Source organism: Haematobia irritans, chromosome 2 (genome assembly GCF_050003625.1).
Source record: "Haematobia irritans isolate KBUSLIRL chromosome 2, ASM5000362v1, whole genome shotgun sequence".
Lineage (NCBI taxonomy): Eukaryota > Metazoa > Arthropoda > Insecta > Diptera > Muscidae > Haematobia > Haematobia irritans.
Genome location: NC_134398.1, coordinates 50,239,520 through 50,265,930, shown reverse-complemented (window position 1 = coordinate 50,265,930; position 26,411 = coordinate 50,239,520). Strand labels below are relative to the sequence as shown.

Below are 26,411 nucleotides of genomic sequence, written 5' to 3'. Positions count from 1 at the left end.
TGTTCCCAACGTGGAAAGATTACAATACTATTCGAATTGGATGTCATTGCCTCAAGGGATTTTTTTAGACACAAAACAATGCCTAGTAGTGAGTTATAAAAAAAAAATGATAACACTATCCAATTTTCTGCCAAGGAAGTACAGTAATCCCTCGATTTACGTCGTCTCGGTTTACGTAGTTTCGATTTATGTCGTCAAATTTTTTGTTCCATCAAACTTTTTGCCCACTTTATCAGAAATGCCTTCCATACGTAAAATAAATATCAACGATGATGACATCGAAACATTTTTTTCTGAAATTCTTACCGAAATTACTGAACTACCTTTATTTGTGAAGTGTTTTATTGTGGTTGTTTTTGATTTCAGCTTAAAACCATGCATTGACTAAACTACAAATGTAGCTTAACCAACAGAGGAAAAGTATGCTTGTTGGATGTACAGCTGTTTCGGAATTACCACATTCCTCATCAACATCCTCTACTTGAAGCAAAACTATCAACCAATTATCAGAATAAATTTTTATTATGTACACGCACATACATACATAAATGGACCTTGGAGTAAATATGAGCAATTGTTAATTCGGTTTACGTCGTTTCGATTAACGTCGTCAAATTACCAATCACGACGTAAATCGAGGGATTACTGTACAAAATTTAATTTGGCAAATCACCGCCAACCGCCACGGTATTTCATCAAATATTGGGCTTCCCATAATAAACAAGTATATACGGCCGTAAATTCGGCCAGGCCGAATCTTATGTACCCTCCACCATGGATTGCGTAGAAACTTCTACCACAGACTGTTATCCACAATCGAATTACTTGGGTTGCGGTAACACTTGCCGATGGCAAGGTATCTTAAAACTTCGTAACACCGTCTTCTCAAAAAAGGCCGATTAAGTACGTATATAATTCAGTTTGACAAAATTTTCTATAGAATTAAAATTTTGACCAAATTTTCTATAGAAATAAAATTTTGACCAAATTTTCTATAGAAATAAAATTTTGACAAAATTTTCTATAGAAATAAAATTTTGACAAAATTTTCTATAGAAATAAAATGTTGACCAAATTTTTGATAGAAATAAAATTTTGACAAAATTTTCTATAGAAATAAAATTTTGACATAATTTTCTATAGAAATAACATTTTAACACAATTTTCTATATCAATAAAATTTTCACATAATTTTCTATAGAAATAAAATTTTGGTAGATTATTTTTGGGGATCGGCTATGTATAACTATAGACCGACATTGACCAATTTTGGCATGGTTGTTAGCGGCCATATACTAGCGCCATGTACCAAATTTAACCACGTACCAAATTTCAACCGGATCGGATGAATTTTGCTCCTCCAAGAGCTACGGAGGTCAAATCTGGGGATCGGTTTAAATGGGGGTTAAACATATATACCCAGCAAAAACTCTCATTACCCGGTAATCTTGTAGGTAAGCCTATTTAAAAATTAATAACCACTTATTAATTGGCATCGTTTCGGATTACATTTACATAAGCATGTCCTAGGAGGAAAGTACTTCTCCCCAGGCATACTTTCGGCCATAAAATAAGTAGTGCATTTAAAGCATATAATCACCTAATATGTAATGACTTATTCGTAGATACACCAAAGCTTGCAAAATAGCCACTTATAGTCTCAGGCAACCAAATCTCGAAAATATTGATTTCTATCGCCGATTACAATGGATCAAAATATGGCGAGTGGTGCTGTAATAGGAGAACTACTGAATAGAAATAGAATATTGTATAAATAAACAAAAAATCTAATAAATAATCTAAATACGATTACACTCAAATTAATGTCACACTTAAAATAGAAATAAATGTAGGTTGTTTAAGGGAGTTGGATTCGTGAATTAAGTTATAATATATCCAATAGGCAATTCACATACTAAAAGTGGATTTTAAGTCTCTTTTTTATAAGGCAAATGGCATTTGAAATTTAGTTTAAGTGCATTTTGGATTATTATCATATTATGTTTATTTAAAACATAATATGATAATGTCATTAAACACAATTATTATGAAATATTTGTGATAAAAAATTCTTAACGGAAAAATCTTCAGAATTACCGTTACATTACATATTCTTTTTGATTTTTTATGTAAGTGCTCGATTATGTGAATACTTATATTAACTACAACTGCCTAAAAATTTGAGAATAACAATTCGAAAATTACCGAGAAGTATTTATTTTTGTCATTACAAGTTAGTCATTATAACTCGCCGCAATGTAATGCAACGTGTAATGACAGCTTTACTCCTGGTAATGTCAATTGTAATGAGATGTGGTTACCTAGTTTTTGTTGGGTAATTAAGACCGGTATGGACCAATTTTTGCATAGTTGTTAGAGACCATATACTAACACCACGTACCAAATTTCAACCGGATCAGGTGAATTTTAATCTTCCAAGGGGCTTTGGAGGTCAAATCTGGGGAGCGGTTTATATATGGGGGCTACATATAATTATGGACCGATATGGACCAATTCCTGCATGGTTGTTAAAGACCATAAACTAACACCACGTACCAAATTTCAACAGAATCGGATGAATTTTGCTCATCCATGAGGATACGGAGGTCAAATCTGGGGATCGGTTTATATGGGGGCTATTTATAATTATATACCGTTATGGACCAATTTTTGCATGGTTGTTAGAGACCATATACTAACACCATGTACTAAATTTCAACCGGATCGGATGAATTTTGCTCCTCCAAGATGCTCCGCAAGCCAAATCTGAGCGTCGGTTTATATGGGGGCTATACGTAAAAGTGGTCCGATATTGCCCATTTGCAACACCTGCCGACCTACATCAATAGCAACTTATTGTGCCAAGTTTCAAGTCGATAGCTTGTTTCGTTCGGAAGTTAGCGTGATTTCAACAGACGGACGGACAAACATGCTTAGATCGACTCAGAATTTCTCCACGACCCAGAATATATATACTTTATTGGGTCTTAGAGCAATATTTCGATGTGTTACAAACGGAATGACAAAGTTAATATACCCTCCATCCTATGGTGGAGGGTATAATAAACTGAAACAAGTGTTAGCTTATCTCCCATCGCTATTGTTATGCTTACACTTAACTTATATTAGAAATAAAATCACAAAGAAATTTCATTCATTTTACAAATAAAGTAGTCAGCTTAAATTGAGCTCTTCTAAAAAGAAACTGTGATTTTCATCTCAAACTTACTATGTTATGATGTATGGTTGTATGTTAATATCACTGTAAACACAACCATATACGGTAAACAAATGTTGGGATGCCCGGTTTGTTAAGAACAAATAGTTACATATGAATTCATTTGAACAACAATGTATGTAGGTATGTAAATTTCAATAGACTTCACAAATTGCCTAACAATAACAACAACCTTACAAATACCTATCTCCTTATTATACCTCACCTCCCCTCCCCATGAACCCACCGCTTTTCTCAAACAAACGATAATACAAAACAAAAACATACTATCTCTCAATGTGAACAAGATGTTAATGTTGTTGCCGTCTAATGTCTACACCAGAAATCCCATAAATCAAAATTTGGTAATAATACTCTCTCCCACCCTCTCTCTTTTTCATGCTAGTGTTGAGGGCCGGTATGGAGAGCTTTTGCTAATACAAAGTAAAGGTTTTATTTGCTTTTTTTGTATTTTATTTTATTATTTGTTTAAAAAATTCCTGTCCGAAATATGAGATGTGAATATGTAATATGACTTATTTACAATGTTATTTTGTTTACATGCTCACACACATATTTACCTAAACTCACTGAGCGCACATGTAATACAGTGATGTGTAGCTATATTTACAGTACATGCTATTGTAATGAGATTTTTTATTTAGTATTTCCCATATTTATTTATTGTAACGTTCTGTTTGTTTTTCTCCAAATATGTACATACAAATATAACCACAAAATTCTAATTTTATTAACGTCCTAAAAACGAAAACTATAATCGTGTATCTATAAAATGTAAATTGAAATTTTTATATGGTCATATGAGGGATTTTTGGGGGGGGTTAACTTCAAAGAGAGTAATTAGCTGTACAATTAATTACACTCGAATACGTTTGTAACGTACACCGGTTATTAAAAATAACTGGTTTTAGCGAATAGTTTTTTTCAGGTCCCAAAGATTTCACTAGAAATTTCCATACGTTTTTCGAAACAGTTTTTATTCTCACAAGAAACTTATTCGTCAATCGACAGCTTTACTGATAGTTATGAGTTCGATAAAAAACAAATCTGAAGATTATGAATATAATTTGAATTACATTGACGTGAATGAAACAACAATAGGTCTGTTTTTGTATTTTTTCAGCAAAAATTATTCAGTCTAACCTTGCAATGGAGTAGGAATGGATTTTAATTCTTTTTGGTAAAAAGAGCAAAAATGTCCGCGTTTACCAAATCACCATTAACTCATTTCAAGCTTTTGAAACAATAAGCATATTCATATTTTATACTACACATTGACATTGTGCAATATATTTCACAAATGATTTGGTTTTGATTAAAAATAGCTGATAATTGTGTATAACATCCTGCAAGTTTTTTCTGTGAAAAAAATGTCCAGGAAAAACTTTCAAAATCGACTGACTTTTTCAGCACACGAAGGACTTGCACTAAAAATGATGTGATAATTATCAAAAATTATCGGGTACACGAACGGAATTAATATCACACAAATTTTGTCATAGGCTAACAAAAGTTCAAAAAATTAGTTCATATGCATTTTAAGTGATATAAAGCTTTTATTTTCTTATATTACCATAAAAAATGCACATTTGGGTATAAAAAATATTTGCAGTTTTTCTGGCTTTTCTGTTTTTACTGTTACATTTTACTTACGTCTACATTTTGTTTTTTTTTTTTCATACGTACCTGAAAATAAAAATAAATCAATTTTAATTATTATTACTATGGATTATGGTTTTTCTTGTAGTAAAATTTTCAACCTAAATAAAGAATATCTAATAAAAAGATTGAATCAAGATAAAAAAGCAAATCTGCTTTCATAAGTTTACAATTCAAAATGTGTTTGTAATTATTCCATCAATTATAACAAAGTTATATAAATACAAGTTTAAATAATTATGAATGTTCCCTCCACTTCTATTATACAGTTTCGAACAAAACGGAATTGAAACAAACAAGAGATCATTGCAATTTGACTCACAAGAGAATAAATAAAAAATAATTCTATCCTCGCTCTCCCTCTCTGTCTCTTAACTCCAGCATATGGAAATATTGTTGAGAATAACAGAATGGAAACAAGTCAAGCTATAAGCTATTCCCTCACATTTGCTCTTAAAAGAGATATTCATCGTTAACAATACCAATGTGTGTTAAATTGGGGAAAACTATTTCAAGAGAGGTAAATAGAAACACAATTATTCTCTTAGTTTGAAGAAAATCGGCTATGAATGCAGTTCGTTGTGAATAACAAAAAAATATAAATAATTTAATAAAATAATAAATCAATTATTAATACACCCAAAAACAGTGAAACCAATTGTGAAAATTTCAACTAAAATATTTAAATAATTGCCACATGATACAGTTGCAAAGTTCATACTTCTTGTCAAACTAAGAAAATTTATTAGTAATATTACTTTTTTATTACAGAAAATTTCATATTTTGAACACAATTTAAGTAATATTAACACATTTCAGAAAAATATTTATATATAAAATTTCTTTCATTTTTAGTTCATGTCATTAAAGTAAGCAAAAAAATTATTTAAATAACAATAATTTCTCCCATTAAGGTGGGTATAAACTTCGAGTTTAGCCGCTAAAATCGGAATTTTTTCACGATTACTTTTCTTTAATAATCCATTTTAAGGAATACAAACTTTGTAAAAATTTGCTTTGGGCAATTCCCCATCAAGTTATAATAAAATTTGCAACAAATAGGTATAATTGTATGCCTTTTTTACTGATTTAGTTTTCACTTTAGTGAAAAAATTACGATTTTAGCGGCTAAACTCGAACTTAATACTCACCTTTAGGTAAAATTTAACCAAAGTCAGCTAATTGTCTAACTAACATAATAATATTACCCCATTCACTTGGAAACTTGTAATTATGGATATATTCACATATTTTTTATTTATTTATTAGGTTTTTTAATAAAAAATCGTCAAATGTTGTAACTTTTTATGCAAAAATTTTAAAAAGGATAACTAAATTATTTTTTTTGTTTTTAAGTAACTTTTTTGACAGTTAATCTTCCAAATGTTTAAACAAATATTCAAAAACGAGCCAAAAATAATCTACTAAATTTGGAGCACATTTTACCAAAACACTACCAAACAAAAACACCTTATTTTGTCACAATTTTCTTTCTATAGAAAATTTTGTCAAAATTTTATTTTTATAGAAAATCCTGCAAAAATTTTATTTTTTTTTAGAAAATTCTGTCAAAATTTTATTCCTACAGAAAATTCTGTCAAAATTTTATTTCTAAAGAAAGTTTTGTTAAATTTTATACTAATAAAAAATGTTGTCAAAATATTATTAATATAGTAAATTTTCTCAATCTTTATTTTCAAAGCAAACTTTGTCAAGATTTTATTTATAAAGAAATTTTTTGTTTTTTTATTTCTATAGAAAATTTTGCCAAAATATTACTTTTATAGAAAATTTTGCCACAATTTTACTTCTATAGAAAATTTTGTTAACATTTTATTTCCATAGCAAATTTTGTCAAAATTTTATTTCCATAGCAAATTTTGTCAAAATTTTATTTCTATAGAAAATTTTGTCAAAATATTATTTCTAAAGAAAATTTTGTCAAAATTTGATTTATATAGAGAATTTTGTCAAAATATTATTTCTATAGAAAATTTTCTCAACATTTTATTTCTATAGAAAATTTTGTTCAAATTTCAATTTCAAATAGCAAATTTTGTCAAAATGTTATTTCTAAAGATAATTTTGTCAAAATTTTATTTCTATAGTAAATTTTCTCAAACTTTATTTCCTTAGAAAATTTTGTCAAAATTTTACTTCTATAGAAAATTTTGTCAAAATTTTATTTCTATAGAAAATTTTGTCAAACTATTATTTCTAAAGAAAATTTTCTCAAAATTTGATTTATATAGAGAATTTTGTCAAAATATTATTTCTATAGAAAATTTTGTCAAAATTTGATTTATATAGAGAATTTTGTCAAAATATTATTTGTATAGAAAATTTTGTACAAATTTTATTTCTACAGAAAATTTTGTCAAAATTTTATTTCTATATAAAATTTTGTCAAAATTTTATTTCTATAGAAAATTTTGTCAAAATTTTATTTCTATAGAAAATTCTGCCAAAATTTTACATCTATAGAAAATTTTGTCAAAATTTTACTTCTATAGAAAATTTTGTCAAAATTTTATTTCTATAGAAAATTTTGTCAAAATTTTATTTCTATAAAAAATTCTGTCAAATTTTGATTAATATAGAGAATTTTGACAAAATATTATTTCTAAAGAAAATTTTCTCAAAATTTTATTTCTATAGAAAATTTTTTCAAAATTTTATTTCATAAGAATGTTTTGTCAAAATTTTATTTCTATAGAAAATTTTGTCAATTTTTTTTCTACAGAAAATTTTGTCAAAATTTTATTTCTGTAGGAAATTTTGTCAAAATTGTATTTCTAAAGCAATTTTTATTTTTTTTTAGAAAATTCTGTCAAAATTTTATTCCTACAGAAAATTCTGTCAAAATTTTATTTCTAAAGAAAGTTTTGTTAAATTTTATACTAATAAAAAATGTTGTCAAAATATTATTAATATAGTAAATTTTCTCAATCTTTATTTTCAAAGCAAACTTTGTCAAGATTTTATTTATAAAGAAATTTTTTGTTTTTTTATTTCTATAGAAAATTTTGCCAAAATATTACTTTTATAGAAAATTTTGCCACAATTTTACTTCTATAGAAAATTTTGTTAACATTTTATTTCCATAGCAAATTTTGTCAAAATTTTATTTCCATAGCAAATTTTGTCAAAATTTTATTTCTATAGAAAATTTTGTCAAAATATTATTTCTAAAGAAAATTTTGTCAAAATTTGATTTATATAGAGAATTTTGTCAAAATATTATTTCTATAGAAAATTTTCTCAACATTTTATTTCTATAGAAAATTTTGTTCAAATTTCAATTTCAAATAGCAAATTTTGTCAAAATGTTATTTCTAAAGATAATTTTGTCAAAATTTTATTTCTATAGTAAATTTTCTCAAACTTTATTTCCTTAGAAAATTTTGTCAAAATTTTACTTCTATAGAAAATTTTGTCAAAATTTTATTTCTATAGAAAATTTTGTCAAACTATTATTTCTAAAGAAAATTTTCTCAAAATTTGATTTATATAGAGAATTTTGTCAAAATATTATTTCTATAGAAAATTTTGTCAAAATTTGATTTATATAGAGAATTTTGTCAAAATATTATTTGTATAGAAAATTTTGTACAAATTTTATTTCTACAGAAAATTTTGTCAAAATTTTATTTCTATAGAAAATTTTGTCAAAATTTTATTTCTATAGAAAATTCTGCCAAAATTTTACATCTATAGAAAATTTTGTCAAAATTTTACTTCTATAGAAAATTTTGTCAAAATTTTATTTCTATAGAAAATTTTGTCAAAATTTTATTTCTATAAAAAATTCTGTCAAATTTTGATTAATATAGAGAATTTTGACAAAATATTATTTCTAAAGAAAATTTTCTCAAAATTTTATTTCTATAGAAAATTTTTTCAAAATTTTATTTCATAAGAATGTTTTGTCAAAATTTTATTTCTATAGAAAATTTTGTCAATTTTTTTTCTACAGAAAATTTTGTCAAAATTTTATTTCTGTAGGAAATTTTGTCAAAATTGTATTTCTAAAGCAATTTTTGTCAAATTTTGATTAATATAGAGAATTTTGTCAAAATATTATTTCTAAAGAAAATTTTCTCAAAATTTTATTTCTATAGAAAATTTTGTCAAAATTTTATTTCTATAGAAAATTTTCTCAAGATTTTATTTCTATAGAAAATTTTTTCAAAATGTTATTTCATAAGAATGTTTTGTCAAAATGTTATTTCTTTAGAATATTAAAATTAAAGTTTATTTCTATAGACAATTTTTTCAACATTTTATTTCTATAGAAAATTTTGTCAAAATTTTATTTCTATAGAAAATTTTGTCAAAATTTTATTTCTATAAAAAATTCTGTCAAAATATTATTTCTATAGAAAATTTTGTCAAAATTGCATTTTGATAGAAAATTTTGTCGAATTTTATTTAATATAGAGAATTTTGACAAAATATTATTTCTAAAGATAATTTTCTCAAAATTTTATTTCTATAGAAAATGTTCTCAAAATTTTGTTGGTATAGAAAATTTTCTCAAAATTTTATTTTTTTTTTTTGGAAAATTTTATTTCATAAAGAAAATTTTGTCAAAATTTAATTCATATAGAAAATTTTGTCAACATTCTTTTTAAATTTTATTTTGCCAAAATTTTGTTTTCATTTTGTCAAAATTTTATTTCTATAGAAAATTTTGTCAAAATTTTATTTCTTTAGAAAATTTTGTCAAAATTTTATTTCTATAGAAAATTTTGTCAAATTTTGATTAATATAGAGAATGTTGACAAAATATTATTTCTAAAGAAAATTTTCTCAAAATTTTATTTCTATAGAAAATGTTCTCAAAATGTTGTTGGTATAAAAAATTTTCTCAAAAATTTTTTTCTATAGTAAATTTTTTCAAAATTTTATTTCATAAGAATGTTTTGTCAAAATTTTATTTCTTTAGAAAATTTTGTCAACATTTTATTTCTATAGAAAATTTTGTACAAAATTTATTTCTATAGAAAATTTTGTTAAAATTTTATTTCTATAGAAAATTTTGTTAAAATTTTATTTTTACAGAAAATTTTGTCAAAATTTTATTTCTATAGAAAATTTTGTCAAAATTTTATTTCTATAGTAAATTTTGTCAAATTTTTTTTCTTTAGAAAATTTTGTAAAAATTTTATTTCTTTAGAAAATTTTGTAAAAATTTTATTTCTATAGAAAATTTTGTCAAAATTTTATTTCGATAGAAAATTTTGTCAAAATTTTATTTCTATAGAAAATTTTGTCAAAATTTTATTTCTATAGAGAATTTTGACAATATATTATTTCTAAAGAAAATTTTCTCAAAATTTTATTTCTATAGAAAATGTTCTCAAAATTTTGTTGATATAGAAAATTTTCTCAAAATTTTATTTCTATAGAAAATTTTTTCAAAATTTTATTTCATAAGAATGTTTTGTCAAAATTTTATTTCTTTAGAAAATTTTGTCAACATTTTATTTCTATAGAAAATTGTGTCATTTTGTCAAAATTTTATTTCCATAGAAAATTTTGTCAAAATTTTATTTCTATAGAAAATGATCTCAAGATTTTATTTCCATAGAAAATTTTCTCAAAATTTTATTTCATAGGAATGTTTTGTCAAAATTTTATTTAAAATTTTGCCAAAATTTTATTTCGATCGAAAATTTTGTCAAAATTTTATTTCCATAGAAAATTTTGACAACATTTTATTTCTTTGGAAATTTTATTTAACATTTTATATCTAGACAATATTCCTCTCTTAGTTGGAGGGGAAATTTTTTGCAAAATCTACCAAACAGTAAATAATCTACCTTTTGTGGTGGCCTTTTCGTGTATATTACTCCACCAGTCTAATATAAAAATAATTCGATAACAACAACAAAATAAACAATCATGTTCGCTTCATTGAACTAAAATGCTAGAAGTTTTAATAACTGTTGAGTAATTGCTTTTACACGGCCCATTTAGAGAACAGTAAAACCATTTCGGTTATTATACCAAGTCAGCTGTTTTGTTTATGTATTTCAAGTCTTTGTTGTGGAGTTTGGCTTAGAATTGGGCGAGACAATCTCTCTCGCTCGTAAAGAGAAAATTAATAAGACAAGTCATTATTCTTGTGTCGTATAATAAACGACACGGAATGTTTTGATGGAAGTTGTTGTTTTTAGCGTTGATAGTAGGTAGATTGCAAACTACTACAACTTCTCCATTGAGGTTGTAGTGTTTTGCAAGAAGGTGTGAAAATGAGGGAGAGGAAGACATGACATGATTTGAAAGGTGGCTCGTCATGTCTTCAAATCAACTTCTTTATGTGATGATAAACATTACGAAAAACACACACCTATAAATACAAACACCAACTGAGGTAAATAAACAGTTTTGTGCTCACTCACTTTTTATTAGGTTTTTGTTTTCTTTTGGGTTTTATTCATCTTCGTCTGTTTATACCACTATTCTTTTTGCCAACAATAATTGACAGTTGGTAACAAACATATGGCCATACATACATACATCTGTACTTGTTTACTGTCACCACACATTTTGAATGAAGGTAAATATAAATGTTATTGTAATTGAACAGTGGTTTATTGGTTTAAGAAAGTGAAGTCATTGGTTCAAATAACAAAAAATATCGTCATAAATATATTATTTGGTAACTATCGACTTTAGTTGAAAAATTATGAAAATGTATTTTTCAACAGACTTTGCATACAGGAGAGCAAAAAGGGTCCTGAGAAATGTATATGACCGGGCAAGACCCAAAGGCCTGAATGTAAACCGGAGACTGCGGAATTATGCCTATTTTCTAGAAATACTAAAATTGTCCAATATATCGAACCGAGTTTTTTTGGTACAACTCTACTTCACACACTATGGAATGACCACGGTAATGCGCTTTACAGACTATCAGTTATTCCGGACGGAATGTCGTTGTTTGTAAAGAATCTTACAGTGTGTCGGATCGATACGACTTGTCGGCGATGACTAAATAATCGGTAAATGTGTTATCGATCCCATAAACATGCAGCAGTATCGATTATGCCTTCGGACTTAACTTATAATGTGCACAATAAATGGGATATGTTCGACGCAAGCACTGACGTCCGGAATAACTGATACTCTGTAAAGCGCATAAGAGATAGACACATAGAAAAGCTATAGTCTGGACGGAGACACTGTAGACAAAAAGGTCGAGCACCACCTCGAAGTAATGTGGAAATGGTACCGAAGTGGAGCGATAAGGGTCAGTTTTTTTAGCCGGTATTATCGATATACAGTGAAACCTCTCAATATTGGACAATGTGAAAACCGGATGTCTCCCAAATGTTGACAGTTATCTGGGGAAGTTTGCTATATTAACACATAAAAATGACCCTCTCATAATTGGAGGTGTCGAATGTGGAGGTGTCGACCGTGTGTGTCTACCTTTCTGAGGTTTCACTGTATATCGATCGAGTCCGTCATACGACGGGAGAAGTGAAGAAAGAAGGACGCTATAAACTTCCAAGGGATAGCACCCTATGTGAGAAAAGTTCTTTAGCCATTCAATTACCGAACTTCATAAATACATTACCCTTGAATTTATTTAAGCTTAAAGATAAGTTTTATGGATTTGTATACAATACTTCTCATATAATCATAAAGTCTAAATAAAGTATTTAATAGAGGAAAAGAATATATTAAATTAAATTGGACCAAATGGACCCCGAAAATATAAAATCCTGGCCCGTTCCGAAAAACATAAAACAAGTCCGCGAATTTTTGGGTCTATGTATATGTATGGAATTTTCGTCTTTTCTAAAACGAAAGTCCCATCGACCTAAAGGAAATTCCAATGGACTTGAGAGGCCGACGAAGCGTTCAGAAAAATCAGGAATCTTCTTACGATTTTTCCAAAAAGTTTTACGTGCACTGCGATAACAGTGATTTTGGCATCGGGGCCGTATTGGAACAGTTAAATTAAAATTAAAACTAAAATTAAATTTATAATTAAAAATTAAAATTAAAGTAAAAATTAAAATCAAAATAAAGTAAAAACTAAAATTAAAATTCAATTTACTCTAATTTAATCATAACTAAACTATGTTCAGTTTCCGCAGAGAGACTCCATACAAAATCCAAAAGATTTACGAAGCGCGTATGGTTCTTACATAGACAATGTCATCGCTTCTCATAGCTTTGATTTAGTTAGGTTATAAAGCCATTTGGAAAATTAATTGATGAAAACTTTAATAATCTTTCAAGAATAAAAAATATTTTCTGGACTAGATAAATATTATCGTTTTTCTTCATTTCCAAATAAAATGATGTGCGGAGGTGTGTATGTATGTGTATATATGAAAAATATCCTATGACAATTAACCTAATTAAAATACGCTCCCAAAGCTAACTTAACAAAATCCCGTTAGTTTTTCTTCAGAGAAATAAATGTTTCAGGATTTTTTTTTTCAGTAGAAATCCTTTCTCTCTAACGAAATGAAAAATATTTTGTGTATACACATTCTCATTTCAATTGTTGTAATTTGTTATAAAAAAACCTTTTTCCAAATTGACATGATGCAAACTTGTATGTAATTTTCATTGTCACACAAATCAATGTCACATTACTAGTTTTTACTTAAAATTGCAATTTTGTTTTGCGTTCACCCAATTCACATTAGAAACACGCAATTTAAACAATTCAGGCTTGAATGTCCAAGGAATTTCTAGGGGAATTAGTTTTTTTTTGCGTTTTTGTTTTTCGCAAAACTTTCTTTTATGAGCAAATAAAAAGTCATTGCAAAAAAAAAATAGTTGACGTTTAATAAACGCTTATAAATGATGATTTGCTTCAGACAATTATTTATTAACCGTTTTTTGTGTTGTTTTTGTTTTTTTTTTCTACCATAAAACTTTTCACCATATTTATCCAGTAAACTGAAATTGTAATGTGCCTTTTGAGATTTGTTGGCAAATAATAAGAAAGAGAAAAAAAACTTAGCTAAAAGTTAATGCTGATGTCACCCTATACAAAGTCAGGTTTTTAGACAAGTTTGGATTTTGTTTTTTGGTTTGTGAAGTCTATGTTTCGTTTTCAATTCATTTCTCTATTATGGCTTTGAAAAAAAAAAACAACAAAAAAACTCTTAAAACTGTTTAGATCATTTTATTTATTTATTGTTAATTTTTTTATATGTTTTTGTAAAGAAAGAAACAGTATGTGCTAATGATAAATGAGAAGATTTTGAAGGTGCTATATGAGGGGCTTTATTTTAATAGATAGGAAAAAAATTTGATTTGTATAGATAGAAATTTCTGTTTGGTATACAAAACCCCAATTAAAAGTCAGAAGGTATTTATTAAAATAAATTAAGGCTTATGGGTTATATTACACATGGCCACCAATCAACTATTATATTACAGTTATATAAAAAAATATAATTAATTAAAGTAAAAACAAAGAAAACAAGTATATACGGGCGTATGTTCGGCCAGGCCGAATCTTATGTACCCTCTACTATGTATTGCGTACACTGAAAAAAAAGCATAATCGGTTCCAAAGATTTTGTCTTTACTTTAAAAAATTTGGTATTGATTCCGAGCCAAAGAAGCGGAGAATACAAGTAAGGATACTTTTAAGACACAATTCTCTTTTAAATTTAGGTCTAGGAAGCAAATTTTAATTTTTCGCTTTCTAAGCTTTTTTTCTTCATATGCTACCAAAGTCCTTTAAAAACGAGTTAACGGCAACTTTATTTTCCAAATTAGGACTCGACTTCAAGTAGAAATTATGCTATGTTTGAAGTAAAAAACGTCTTCAAAATAAAGTTTTGAAAAACATGTCCTATATTTGAACGATTTTTTGCTTTGTAGTCAAGATGCAAAAAGACAACAAATTTAAAGACAATTTCATTAAATTTAAAGAATTTTTCTGAATTATTAAAGTCAAGTTGACCTTAGCCTATAAATTTTTTCTTTCATGTTAAGATACCCATTTTTAAGTCAAATCACTTAATTATAAGGACAATACGACTTCATTGAAAAGTTTATCGACTTTTGGACAAGGAAAATAACTTTATTTTAGAGAAATGCGTCTTCTATGCTAAGCAAAATTTGTATTCGTATTTTAAAGACATGAAATCTTTGACTTCACGACAATATTTTTTTCAGTGTAGAAACTTCTATTAAAGACGTCATCCACAATTAAATTACTGGGTTGCGGCCGATGGCAAGGCATCTTAAAACTTTTTACCATCATCTTCAAATTGTAAGTTAGTCCATGCGGGATATATAGAGCCAGAATTGAAAGATGGGGGTCGCTTTATATGGGGGCTATATACAAATATTAACACTAGAGTGACCGCAACTTATATGGGGCAAAAAAAATGTCGGAATCTTGTACGCCTTAACCCCACAAAACGAATCCCCTTTCCAGATAGTGGGATAGCCAAAATTTTAGCCCGATTAAACGACGTTAACACGTGCCGCTCGTCGCTCAAAATTTGAAAAAAAACTAATGTTTTGGCCAAAAAATTGACGTATTGAGCCATAACTCGAGAACGGTAAATAATAAAAACACGCACGATATCACAAACGATAGCTTATTTTGTCCTTAAAAATTTATGTTATGATCAAACGCCAGCCTTTAGCTTTGAAAACGCGACCTGGTGCCACTAGGAGCATTCGCCTCAACCCCACAAAACGAATCCCCTTTCCACATATTGGGATAGCCAAAATTTGAGCCCGATTAAACGACGTTAACACGTACCGCCAAACTTTTTGGCCAAAAAATTCGTTTTTTTTCAAATTTTGAGCGACGAGCGGTACATGTTAACGTCGTTTGATCGGGCTCAAATTTTGGCTACCCCAATATCTGGAAAGGGGATTCGTTTTGTGGTGTTAAGGCGAACAAGATTCCGACATTTTTTTGCCCCATATAAGTTGCGGTCTCTCTAATGAACACAAGTCTACCAAAAATGGCAGATTTTTAACTGTTTGGTAGATTGGTAGAATTCCAGATGTTTTGGAAAATTTTGCAAAATGTTCCTCTCCAATTATGAAATGCTTCATAAATTTTCTATAGAAATAATATTTTGACAAAATGTTCTATAGAAATAAAATTCTGACAAAATTTTCTATAGAACTAAAATTTTGACAAAATTTTCTATGGCAATAAAATTTTAGTACATTATTTTTGGCTCGAGTGGCAATCGTGATTTTTCTGTGATTGGGAATCGGTTTATATAATATAGATCGATACGGACCACTTTTGGCATGGTTGGTACCGGCCAGACATTAGCGAAATGTACCAAATTTCAAACGGATCGAGTGAATTTTGCTCTTCCAAGGGGCTCCGAAGGTCAAATCTGGGAATCGGTTTATATGGGACTATATATAATTATGGACCGATGTGATCCAATTTTTTCATGGTTGTTAGATACCATATACTAACACCATGTACCAAATTTCAGCCGGATCGGATAAAATTTGCTCCTCCAAGAGGCTCCGCAAGCTAAATCTGGAGATCGGTTTATACGGGCGCTATATATAATTATGGACCGATTTGAACCAATTTTTGCATGGTTGTGAGATACCATATACTAACACCATGTACCAAATTTCAGCCGAGTCGGATGAAATTTGCTTCTCTTAGAGGCACCGCAAGCCAAATCGGGGGATCGGTTTATATTGGGGCTATATATAATTATGGACCGATGTAGGCCAATTTTTGCATAGTTGTTAGAGACCATATACTTATACCATGTATCAAATTTCAGCCGAATCGGATGAAATTTGCTTCTCTTAGAGGCTCCGCAAGCCAAATCGGGGGCTCGGTTAATATGGGGGCTATATATAATTATGGACCGATGTGGACCAATTTTTGCATGTTTATTAAAGATCATATACTTACACCATTTAAAAAATTTCAGCCGGATCGGATAAAATTTGCTCCTCCAAGAGGCTCCGCAAGCTAAATCTGGAGATCGGTTTATACGGGCGCTATATATAATTATGGACCGATTTGAACCAATTTTTGCATGGTTGTGAGATACCATATACTAACACCATGTACCAAATTTCAGCCGAGTCGGATGAAATTTGCTTCTCTTAGAGGCACCGCAAGCTAAATCTGGAGATCGGTTTATACGGGCGCTATATATAATTATGGACCGATTTGAACCAAGTTTTGCATGGTTGTGAGAGACCATATACTAACACCATGTACCAAATTTCAACCGGATCGGATCAATTTTGCTCCTCCAAGAGGCCCCGCAAGCCAAATCTGAGCGTCAGTTTATATGGGGGCTATACGTAAAAGTGGTCCGATATGGCCCATTTTCAATACCATCCGACCTACATCAATAGCAACTACTTGTGCCAAGTTTCAAGTCGATAGCTTGTTTCGTTCGGAAGTTAGCGTAATTTCAACAAACGGACGGACATGCTTAGATCGACTCAGAATTTCACCACGACCCATAATATATATACTTTATGGGCTCTTAGAGCAATATTTCGATGTGTTACAAACGGAATGACAAAGTTAATGTACCCCCCATCCTATGGTGGAGGGTATAAAAATTTACAATAACCATTTAAATGTCTAGTCGATTTTAATAGCTTTACTCATTAGTAAAGGGTGATTCTTTTGAGGTTACGATTTTCATGCATTAGTATTTGACAGATCACGTGGGATTTCAGACATGGTGTCAAAGAGAAAGATGCTCAGTATGCTTTGACATTTCATCATGAATAGACTTACTAACGAGCAACGCTTGCAAATCATTGAATTTTATTACCAAAATCAGTGTTCGGTTCGAAATGTGTTTCACGCTTTACGTCCGATTTATGGTCTACATAATCGACCAAGTGAGCAAACAATTAATGCGATTGTGACCAAGTTTCGCACTCAGTTTACTTTATTGGACATTAAACCAACCACACGAATGCGTACAGTGCGTACAGAAAGAATATTGCGTCTGTTTCTGAGAGTGTTGCTGAAGACCGTGAAATGTCGATTCGTCGCCGTTCGCAGCAATTGGGTTTGTGTTATTCGACCACATGGAAGATTTTACGCAAAGATCTTGGTGTAAAACCGTATAAAATACAGCTCGTGCAAGAACTGAAGCCGAACGATCTGCCACAACGTCGAATTTTCAGTGAATGGGCCCTAGAAAAGTTGGCAGAAAATCCGCTTTTTTATCGACAAATTTTGTTCAGCGATGAGGCTCATTTCTGGTTGAATGGCTACGTAAATAAGCAAAATTGCCGCATTTGGAGTGAAGAGCAACCAGAAGCCGTTCAAGAACTGCCCATGCATCCCGAAAAATGCACTGTTTGGTGTGGTTTGTACGCTGGTGGAATCATTGGACCGTATTTTTTCAAGGATGCTGTTGGACGCAACGTTACGGTGAATGGCGATCGCTATCATTCGATGCTAACAAACTTTTTGTTGCCAAAAATGGAAGAACTGAACTTGGTTGACATGTGGTTTCAACAAGATGGCGCTACATGCCACACAGCTCGCGATTCTATGGCCATTTTGAGGGAAAACTTCGGAGAACAATTCATCTCAAGAAATGGACCGGTAAGTTGGCCACCAAGATCATGCGATTTGACGCCTTTAGACTATTTTTTGTGGGGCTACGTCAAGTCTAAAGTCTACAGAAATAAGCCAGCAACTATTCCAGCTTTGGAAGACAACATTTCCGAAGAAATTCGGGCTATTCCGGCCGAAATGCTCGAAAAAGTTGCCCAAAATTGGACTTTCCGAATGGACCACCTAAGACGCAGCCGCGGTCAACATTTAAATGAAATTATCTTCAAAAAGTAAATGTCATGGACCAATCTAACGTTTCAAATAAAGAACCGATGAGATTTTGCAAATTTTATGCGTTTTTTTTTTAAAAAAAGTTATCAAGCTCTTAACAAATCACCCTTTATATGCATTAGAAGTTTAGGAAAATTAGAATCATTTTTACAACTTTTCGACTAAGCAGTGGCGATTTTACAAGGAAAATGTTGGTATTTTGACCATTTTTGTCGAAATCAGAAAAACATATATATGGGAGCTATATCTAAATCTGAACCGATTTCAACCAAATTTGGCACGCATAGCTACAATGTTAATTCTACTCCCTGTGTAAAATTTCAACTAAATCGGAGTTAAAAATTGGCCTCTACGGTCATATGAGTGTAAATCGGGCGAAAGCTATATATGGGAGATATATCTAAATCTGAACCGATTTCAACCAAATTTGGCACGCATAGCTACAATCCTAATTCTACTCCCTGTGCAAAATTTCAACTAAATCGGAGCAAAAAAATTGGCCTCTGTGGTCATTTGAGTGTAAATCGGGCGAAAGCTATATATGGGAGCTATATCTAAATCTGAACCGATTTGGCTGATATTTTGCAAGTTTTTCGAGACTCATAAAATATTCGGATGTACGGAATTTGAGGAAGATCGGTTGATATACACGCCAATTATGACCAGATCGGTGAAAAATATATATGGCAGCTATATCTAAATCTGAACCGATTTTTTCCAAAATCAATAGGGATCGTCTTTGAGCCGAAACAGGACCCTATACCAAATTTTAGGACAATCGGACTAAAACTGCGAGCTGTACTTTGCACACAAAAATACATCAACAGACAGACAGACAGACGGACAGACAGGCAGACAGACGGACATCGCTAAATCGACTCAGAATTTAATTCTAAGACGATCGGTATACTAAACGATGGGTCTCAGACTTTTCCTTCTTGGCGTTACATACAAATGCACAAACTTACTATACCCTGTACCACAGTAGTGGTGAAGGGTATAAAAATCTAAAGTGCCACCTCACTCCATAGTTTAAATTATTTCTTACCTTTAAACTAATTCGTTTATTCGTTGGCATTCAAATATTTCTTTAAAACAAATTCAAAATATCAATGCTTTGGTTTTCGTTACTAAAGTCGTTTCAAATACAAACTAAAGGAAAAACTACACCAAATATCACAAGATTTTCTACGATATTAAATCACCAGCAGCAATTTGTTAATTTTCTCGAGAGAAAAGTTAAGGAAATCCAAACAAATAAGTTACTAACAAAATATTTAAATATTTAATAATCTTTACATTTACACACGCACACTTCACATAGATACGCCCCGTATTTGGTTATTAATGCAATTGATCATTAAAACCTCGCGATCGTTAATAATGCGCGCCAAAATGCTTTAGGTTAGTATTTAATTTTTTTTTTTCTTTTAAATTTGAGGTTTTTTTAAGAGAAGTAACGGAAATATTGAAAATAATTAAAGTCACGCCGCCATCGATCGCCACCGCATTGTGAGAGGTGAGTTTAGGTACTACAGTCACTAACGGATCGTCGTCATCATTACCAAAACTGAGTGCTTGGTTGCGTTTTTGTTGTTTCTCCTCTTCTTCTTCTTCTTCGAAATATACAATTTTATAAATGACAGAATACAAAAGCAAACAAATAACCAAATAAACCAACTACGTCAATATACAGTGGTTATCAATCGATAAGGGTAGCTTGCAATATGTTTTCAATAGAATTTATTTTAAAGATGAAAATCTGTATACACACTGAAAAAAATATTGTCGTGAGGTCAAAGATTTCATGTCTTTAAAATACGAATGCAAATTTTGCTTTGCATAGAAGGCGCATTTTTATAATATAAAGTTTTTTTCCTTGCTTCATCACAGATATCGGTTTAGATTTAGATTTAGTCCCATATATATGTATTGCCCGATTTTCCTAAATTTGGCCATAATACACTTACTTATGATGGGAATTTATAACAGAATGTCAAGCGGGGTTTCGGAAAGGTTACTCAACGGTTGATAACATATACAAATTAGCGTCAATCGTGAACCTGAGATTCAAACAACACAAGAAAACATACGCTTTCTTTGTAGATTTCAAAGCAGCTTTTGACAATATCTGCAGAAAATCACTTATATATAAATTATATCAAATTGGAATATCGTATAAACTTGCAAAGCTCATAGTAAATATGTACAACTCAACGGAATACGCAATCTGGACTGGCGAAGATATCTCTGACTATTTTCAATCATACTCTGGAGTTAAACAGGGATGCTTACTGTCCCCAATGCTCTTTTCGTTGTACCTCGAAGAACACATACAAGGTGGTATTAATGTACATGACTCAAATATTCGACTACTTCTCTACGCCGATGATATTGTAATACTGGCAGAAGACCCTGATACGATGCGGTTTATGATATCAAGACAAGAAAGTTATTGTGATATGTGGAATTTACATGTTAATATGGACAAGTCAGAAATAATGGTATTCCGTAAAGGCGGACGACTGAGTAGGGAGGATGTTTGGTATTATAAAGGGAAAACGATCAAATTAACAAACGAATACAAATATCTTGGCGTTACCATCACTCCCAAAATGTCATTTGGAAAACATGTAATAAAAAGGACGATCCAATCGAAAACAGCACTAAACAGTACGTGGGCTAACCTAGTTGGCAATAAGGAAATTAGTATTCGCAAAAAATGGAATGTGTATCAAGCAGTCTGCCGGGCAATACAGTCTTACGCTGCCCAGGTTTGGGGATTTTCCCCTTTTGAAGAAGTGGACAATCTGGAGCGTTACTTCTTGAAAAAAATCCTTAAATTACCAAGCTTTACACCAAATTATGTGTTGATGCTAGAAACTGGTCTAGAGAACAGTCACCTTTATACTTTAGGTCTTCACTTGGAATATATTAAAAAAATCATGTTTGAATATAACGATCAACGTATGCCAAAAATTCTGACTACGCTCGTGCTACAGGAGGAGGTATTTTGGGTTTCGAATCTCAAAACAATTACCCACAATCTAAATTTATCGTGGCCGGAAGAAAATAGAAATGAGTGGGAGCTGTTTAATGAAGAAGTTTTAAGATGCAAAAAAATAGAAGTCTTCCAATATTATCTTGACCGCAAATCGCAAAGTATTTCCAGGATTTACAAATATTTAAATAGTGCAAGAGGAAAATATTACTTTACTGATTTCACCAAAATAAATGAAATAAACTTAATATTTAGGGCACGATGTGACTTACTAAATCTGAAAATTTAATGCCGAGGAAAATAAGAAATTGTGCACGCTGTGTAACCAGAACCAGAGCGAAACTTTGTTTCATTTCCTTGGATCTTGCCCCGCTCTACGAGAGTTTAGGAGTCGTTGCTTCCAAAAGGAGTACTTATCACAACGAGAAATTATAGATATATAGGATGGCGTAGCTGAAGGTTATTGGTCTAAATTAACTGCTTTTTTGGATCCAGCCTTAAAATACCGACAATTCCTTGTAAACGAGTACAACTAGAGTATCCCAATATTTTTTTAAAAAAAAAAAGTTATCAAGCTCTTAACAAATCACCCTGTATTTCATTGAAAGCTACTTACATAGCTTCTCCGAATTGAAATCTGATATTTATCATTAAATATTTACTATATTTAGACTCAGGTTTGAAGTCACTATTCAGCAGAATGTATTCCGCATTATTTTGTTCATTTCTTTGGTTTTTGGTACACCCATTAGCCGCACTAAAACTAGATGAATTTATATCGTTGAGAAGAAAAATACTAAACCGGAAATATTTATTACTTATTTGGCAACTTCTGTATGATAAATAATTTTGGTTATAATTCCACAAGCCGCATGTAGTAAATATTTTTATAATGTTCTTCAATAATATGTAAAGTATTTGATTTTCGTCCTAATCAAATACTTTACATATTATTACAATTTTAATACGAGCTTATTGGATATGAATATTAAGAAACTGGTGTTATTAAGTTATTGAAAAGAAAATTCCAGATTTGAGAGGATTAATTCTCGTATGTAATTTCCATAACTATAAGACCCAAATTGCATCATCTCACCCCAGATCTACACTAAAGACTATGGAAATTAGCTTTAGCCAGCAATAAAACACATGTCTAGTTAGGCTTGTGGAAATTGCTATTTGGCGCTTTTTTTCAACAACTCAATAATACCAATTCCTTTATCTTCATGTCCAATAACGTCGTATTAAAATTGTAATAGTATCTAAAGAAATTAACTTTATCTAAGAGTACATAACCTACTTTAAATTTTTTGAAGTTTAACTACAAACAATAATCGAAACGTCTACATTTGATATTTTACTATAACAGCAAAATTTCTAGAATCTTTTTTGTTATTTTATTTTATTTAAAACTCACTTATGCTTAAATATGTGGTTAGCGGTTTAATGGAAACACTTTTTTTATTATAGTTTTATTAGGGAATTTTAAGCTTTCCCTTTCTGTGAAGAAGGTCATATTCTCTGTAAATAAATAAAAATATTCAAAGCGAACAAAAAACATTGGTGCTAAAATGACCAAGTCACTTAACATCATTGTATTGTAAGCTCCCATTTTTAGAAAGTTGGTAAATTGAACTTCCGTTTGGCTATGGACAATTGAGGGCAAACCCAAATGTTATTTTGTTTTATTCTATTAATTTTTCACTCAAGTTCATTGTTTTAATAAGGTTTTGCTGTCTTAATTAAATTATCTTCTATTCATTATTACTAGCATTTAATTTATGATGACACCTTTCATCCCAAACAATATTTCGTTGTTGTGTATATAATGAAGACATTATTTATATTTGTAGATTTTAAATTTCAAAGTTGCTTCTATTGCCAAAAAAAAAACATTGAACAGGTTTTATTCCTTTTGAGTCAAGTATAATTGGTAATTAGAAATTTCAAACATGTCTAGCATATAATACGACTGAATAAGGTAAACATTAATATCTATTGCTGCTGATGAATTTTAAAAAAGGTAGACCTATAAAAATTTGAAGGGAACTTACGTTTTTCAAATTAATAATATAATGGAAATTCATAATATAAAGTTGTAGAGACTTTAAGGAGCCTTGGGGGAACCAAGATGTTTCAGTACGATAATTTCAAAGAAATGTTTAAGCATAAAAACAAGTTAATTTAATATAAATGCAATGAAAAAAATCACTTTTAAATTTCGTTAACCCTTTCACTACCGATGTCCACTTAGAAGGACATTGGAAAAGATACCAAATTCTATTTTCCCACTTAGTTTCGATTTATTTCTCGATGTTATTTTAAAGTAGAGACTTTAATATAAATAAGTTATAAATCAATATTGGTGAGGTCTAAAATACATTTTTATAAACTTCTTTAGCAATAAACGAAAAATACGAAAATTTGAGACAATTTTTCTACTGTATGTTTCTAGTAAATGAACATTCATACAAAAACTATAGCTGATACCTTTTCGTTTTTTTGTACTTTTTCTCACACTTTGAAGGATATTATAGGCCAACTAGCACTTATTTTCGTAAGACCATTTGGTCACAATTCAAGCATCAAGTTTTCAGGACAAGCTCATATAGCTCTTGAAGTAATTGAGGTAGGTTTTCAAAATTGCAATTTTTGTTCTACATGCTGTTAGTACAAGTAAACACAGAAGAAAAATTAAAGTTTTTAACATTAGGTTTATTTCGGTATTGAAAGGGTTAATACTGGAAAATTAAGTACACGAAACAAATCTTAATTTATGGATTACGGGTAAAATCCTTAATAAACGTATTTCATTCCGTATCAGTTTTATTTGCCCGCATCCCGCCCACGAGGTCCAACGTTCCTTCCATAAGTCATCATATTTGTCATTGATTCTGTACATATCATAAGCGTAGAAAGGCCTCTGGAGGAGGAGGAAGCGAAAAAGGTTAAAATCATTGCGAGGGTAAAATTTTTAATTTTATTTTCATTGATTTTTTACTTTTTTATTGATTTTCTATTGACATTAATTGTCTAAAAAAATTTGATTTCTATAGAAAAGTATGTCAAAATTTTATTTCTACTGAAAATTTTGTCAAAATTTTATTTCTATAGAAAATATTTCCAAAATTTAATTTCTATAGAAAAATTTTCGAACATTTTATTTCTATGGAAAATATTGTCAAAATTTTATTCTTATAAAAAATTTTTTCAAAATTTTATTTCTATAGAAAATTTTTCGAAAATTTTATTTCTATAGAAAATTTTTCGAAAATTTTATTTCTATAGAAAATTTTTCGAAAATTTTATTTCTATAGAAAATTTTGAATGATCCCGAGTGCGCTTAAATAGAAATGTTTGTGGAACAACTTCCATTTTTTGGTCAAACTTTTATTTCTATAGAAAATTTTGTCAAAATTTTATTTCTATAGAAAATGTTGTCAACAATTTTTTTGCTATAGAAAATTTTGTAAAAATTTTATTTCTATAGAAAATTTTTCCAAAATTTTATTTCTATAGAAGATTTTATGAAAATTTTATTTCTATAGAAAATGTTATCAACATTTTTTTCTATAGAAAATTTTGTCCGAATTTTATTTCTATAGAAAATTTTGTCAAAAATTTTATTTCTATGGAAGATTTTGTCAAAAATTTAATTTCTATGGAAAATTTTGTCAAAAAAAAAATTTATATAGAAAATTTTTCCAAAATTTTATTTCTATAGAAAATTTTGTCAACATTTTATGTCTATAGAAAATTTTGCATGATTCGAGTGCGCTTAAACAGAAATGTTTGCTGAACAACTTCCATTTATTTTATTTCTATAGAAAATGTTGTCAAAATTTTATTTCTATAGAAAATTTTGTCCTAATTTTATTTCTATAGAAAATTTTGTCACAACTTTATTTCTATAGAAAATTTTGCCAAAATTTTATTTCTATAGAAAATTTTTTTCAAAATTTTATTTCTGTAGAAAATTTTGTCAAAATTTTATTTCTATAGAAAATTTTGTCAAAATTTATTTCTATAGAAAATTTTTCCAAAATTTTATTTCTATAGAAGATTTTATCTAAATTTTATTTGTATAGAAAATTTTGTCAAAATTTTATTTCTATGGAAAATTTTGTCACAATTTTATTCCCATAGAAAATTTTCCCAAAATTTTATTTCTATAGAAAATTTTGTCAAAATTTTATTTCTATAGAAATATATATAGAAATTTTGTCAAAATGTTATTTCTATGGAAAATTTTGTCGAAATTTTATTTCTATAGACAATTTTGTCAACATTTTATTTCTATAGAAAATTTTGTCAACATTTTATTTCTATAGAAAATCCTGTGAAATGTTATTCCTATAGAAAATTTTGTCAACATTTTATTTCTGTAGAAAATTTCGTCAACATTTTTATTTCTATAGAAAATTTTGTCCTAATTTTATTTCTATGGAAAATTTTGTCAAAAATTTTATTTCTATAGAAAATTTTGTCGACATTTTATTTCTATAGAAAGTCATGTCAAAATTTTATTTCTATAGAAAATTTTGTCAACATTTTTTTTCTGTAGAAAATTTTGTCAAAATTTTATTTCTATAGAAAATTTTGTCAAGATTTTATTTCTATAGAAAATTTTGTCAAAATTTTATTTCTATGAAAAAAAAAATTGTCAATACTTTTATTTCTATAGAAAATTT

General features: G+C 29.2%; 1 protein-coding gene across 5 annotated transcripts in view; it reads right to left on the bottom strand.

Annotated features, from left to right (window-relative positions):
• The window catches only part of LOC142224253 (uncharacterized), a 562,139-nt gene that overhangs the window by 290,044 nt on the left and 245,684 nt on the right, over positions 1 to 26,411 (bottom strand). Inside the window, exon 1 of one of the 5 annotated variants that reach the window (XM_075294027.1) lies at positions 19,768 to 20,192. The exons of the other annotated variants lie outside the window; for them this stretch is intronic. Within the exon in view, the coding sequence (XP_075150142.1) occupies positions 19,768 to 19,797 (30 nt within the window). The 5' untranslated portion in view covers positions 19,798 to 20,192. Of the gene's footprint in view, positions 1 to 19,767; positions 20,193 to 26,411 lie in introns of those variants that run through there. 5 annotated transcript variants of the gene reach the window in all.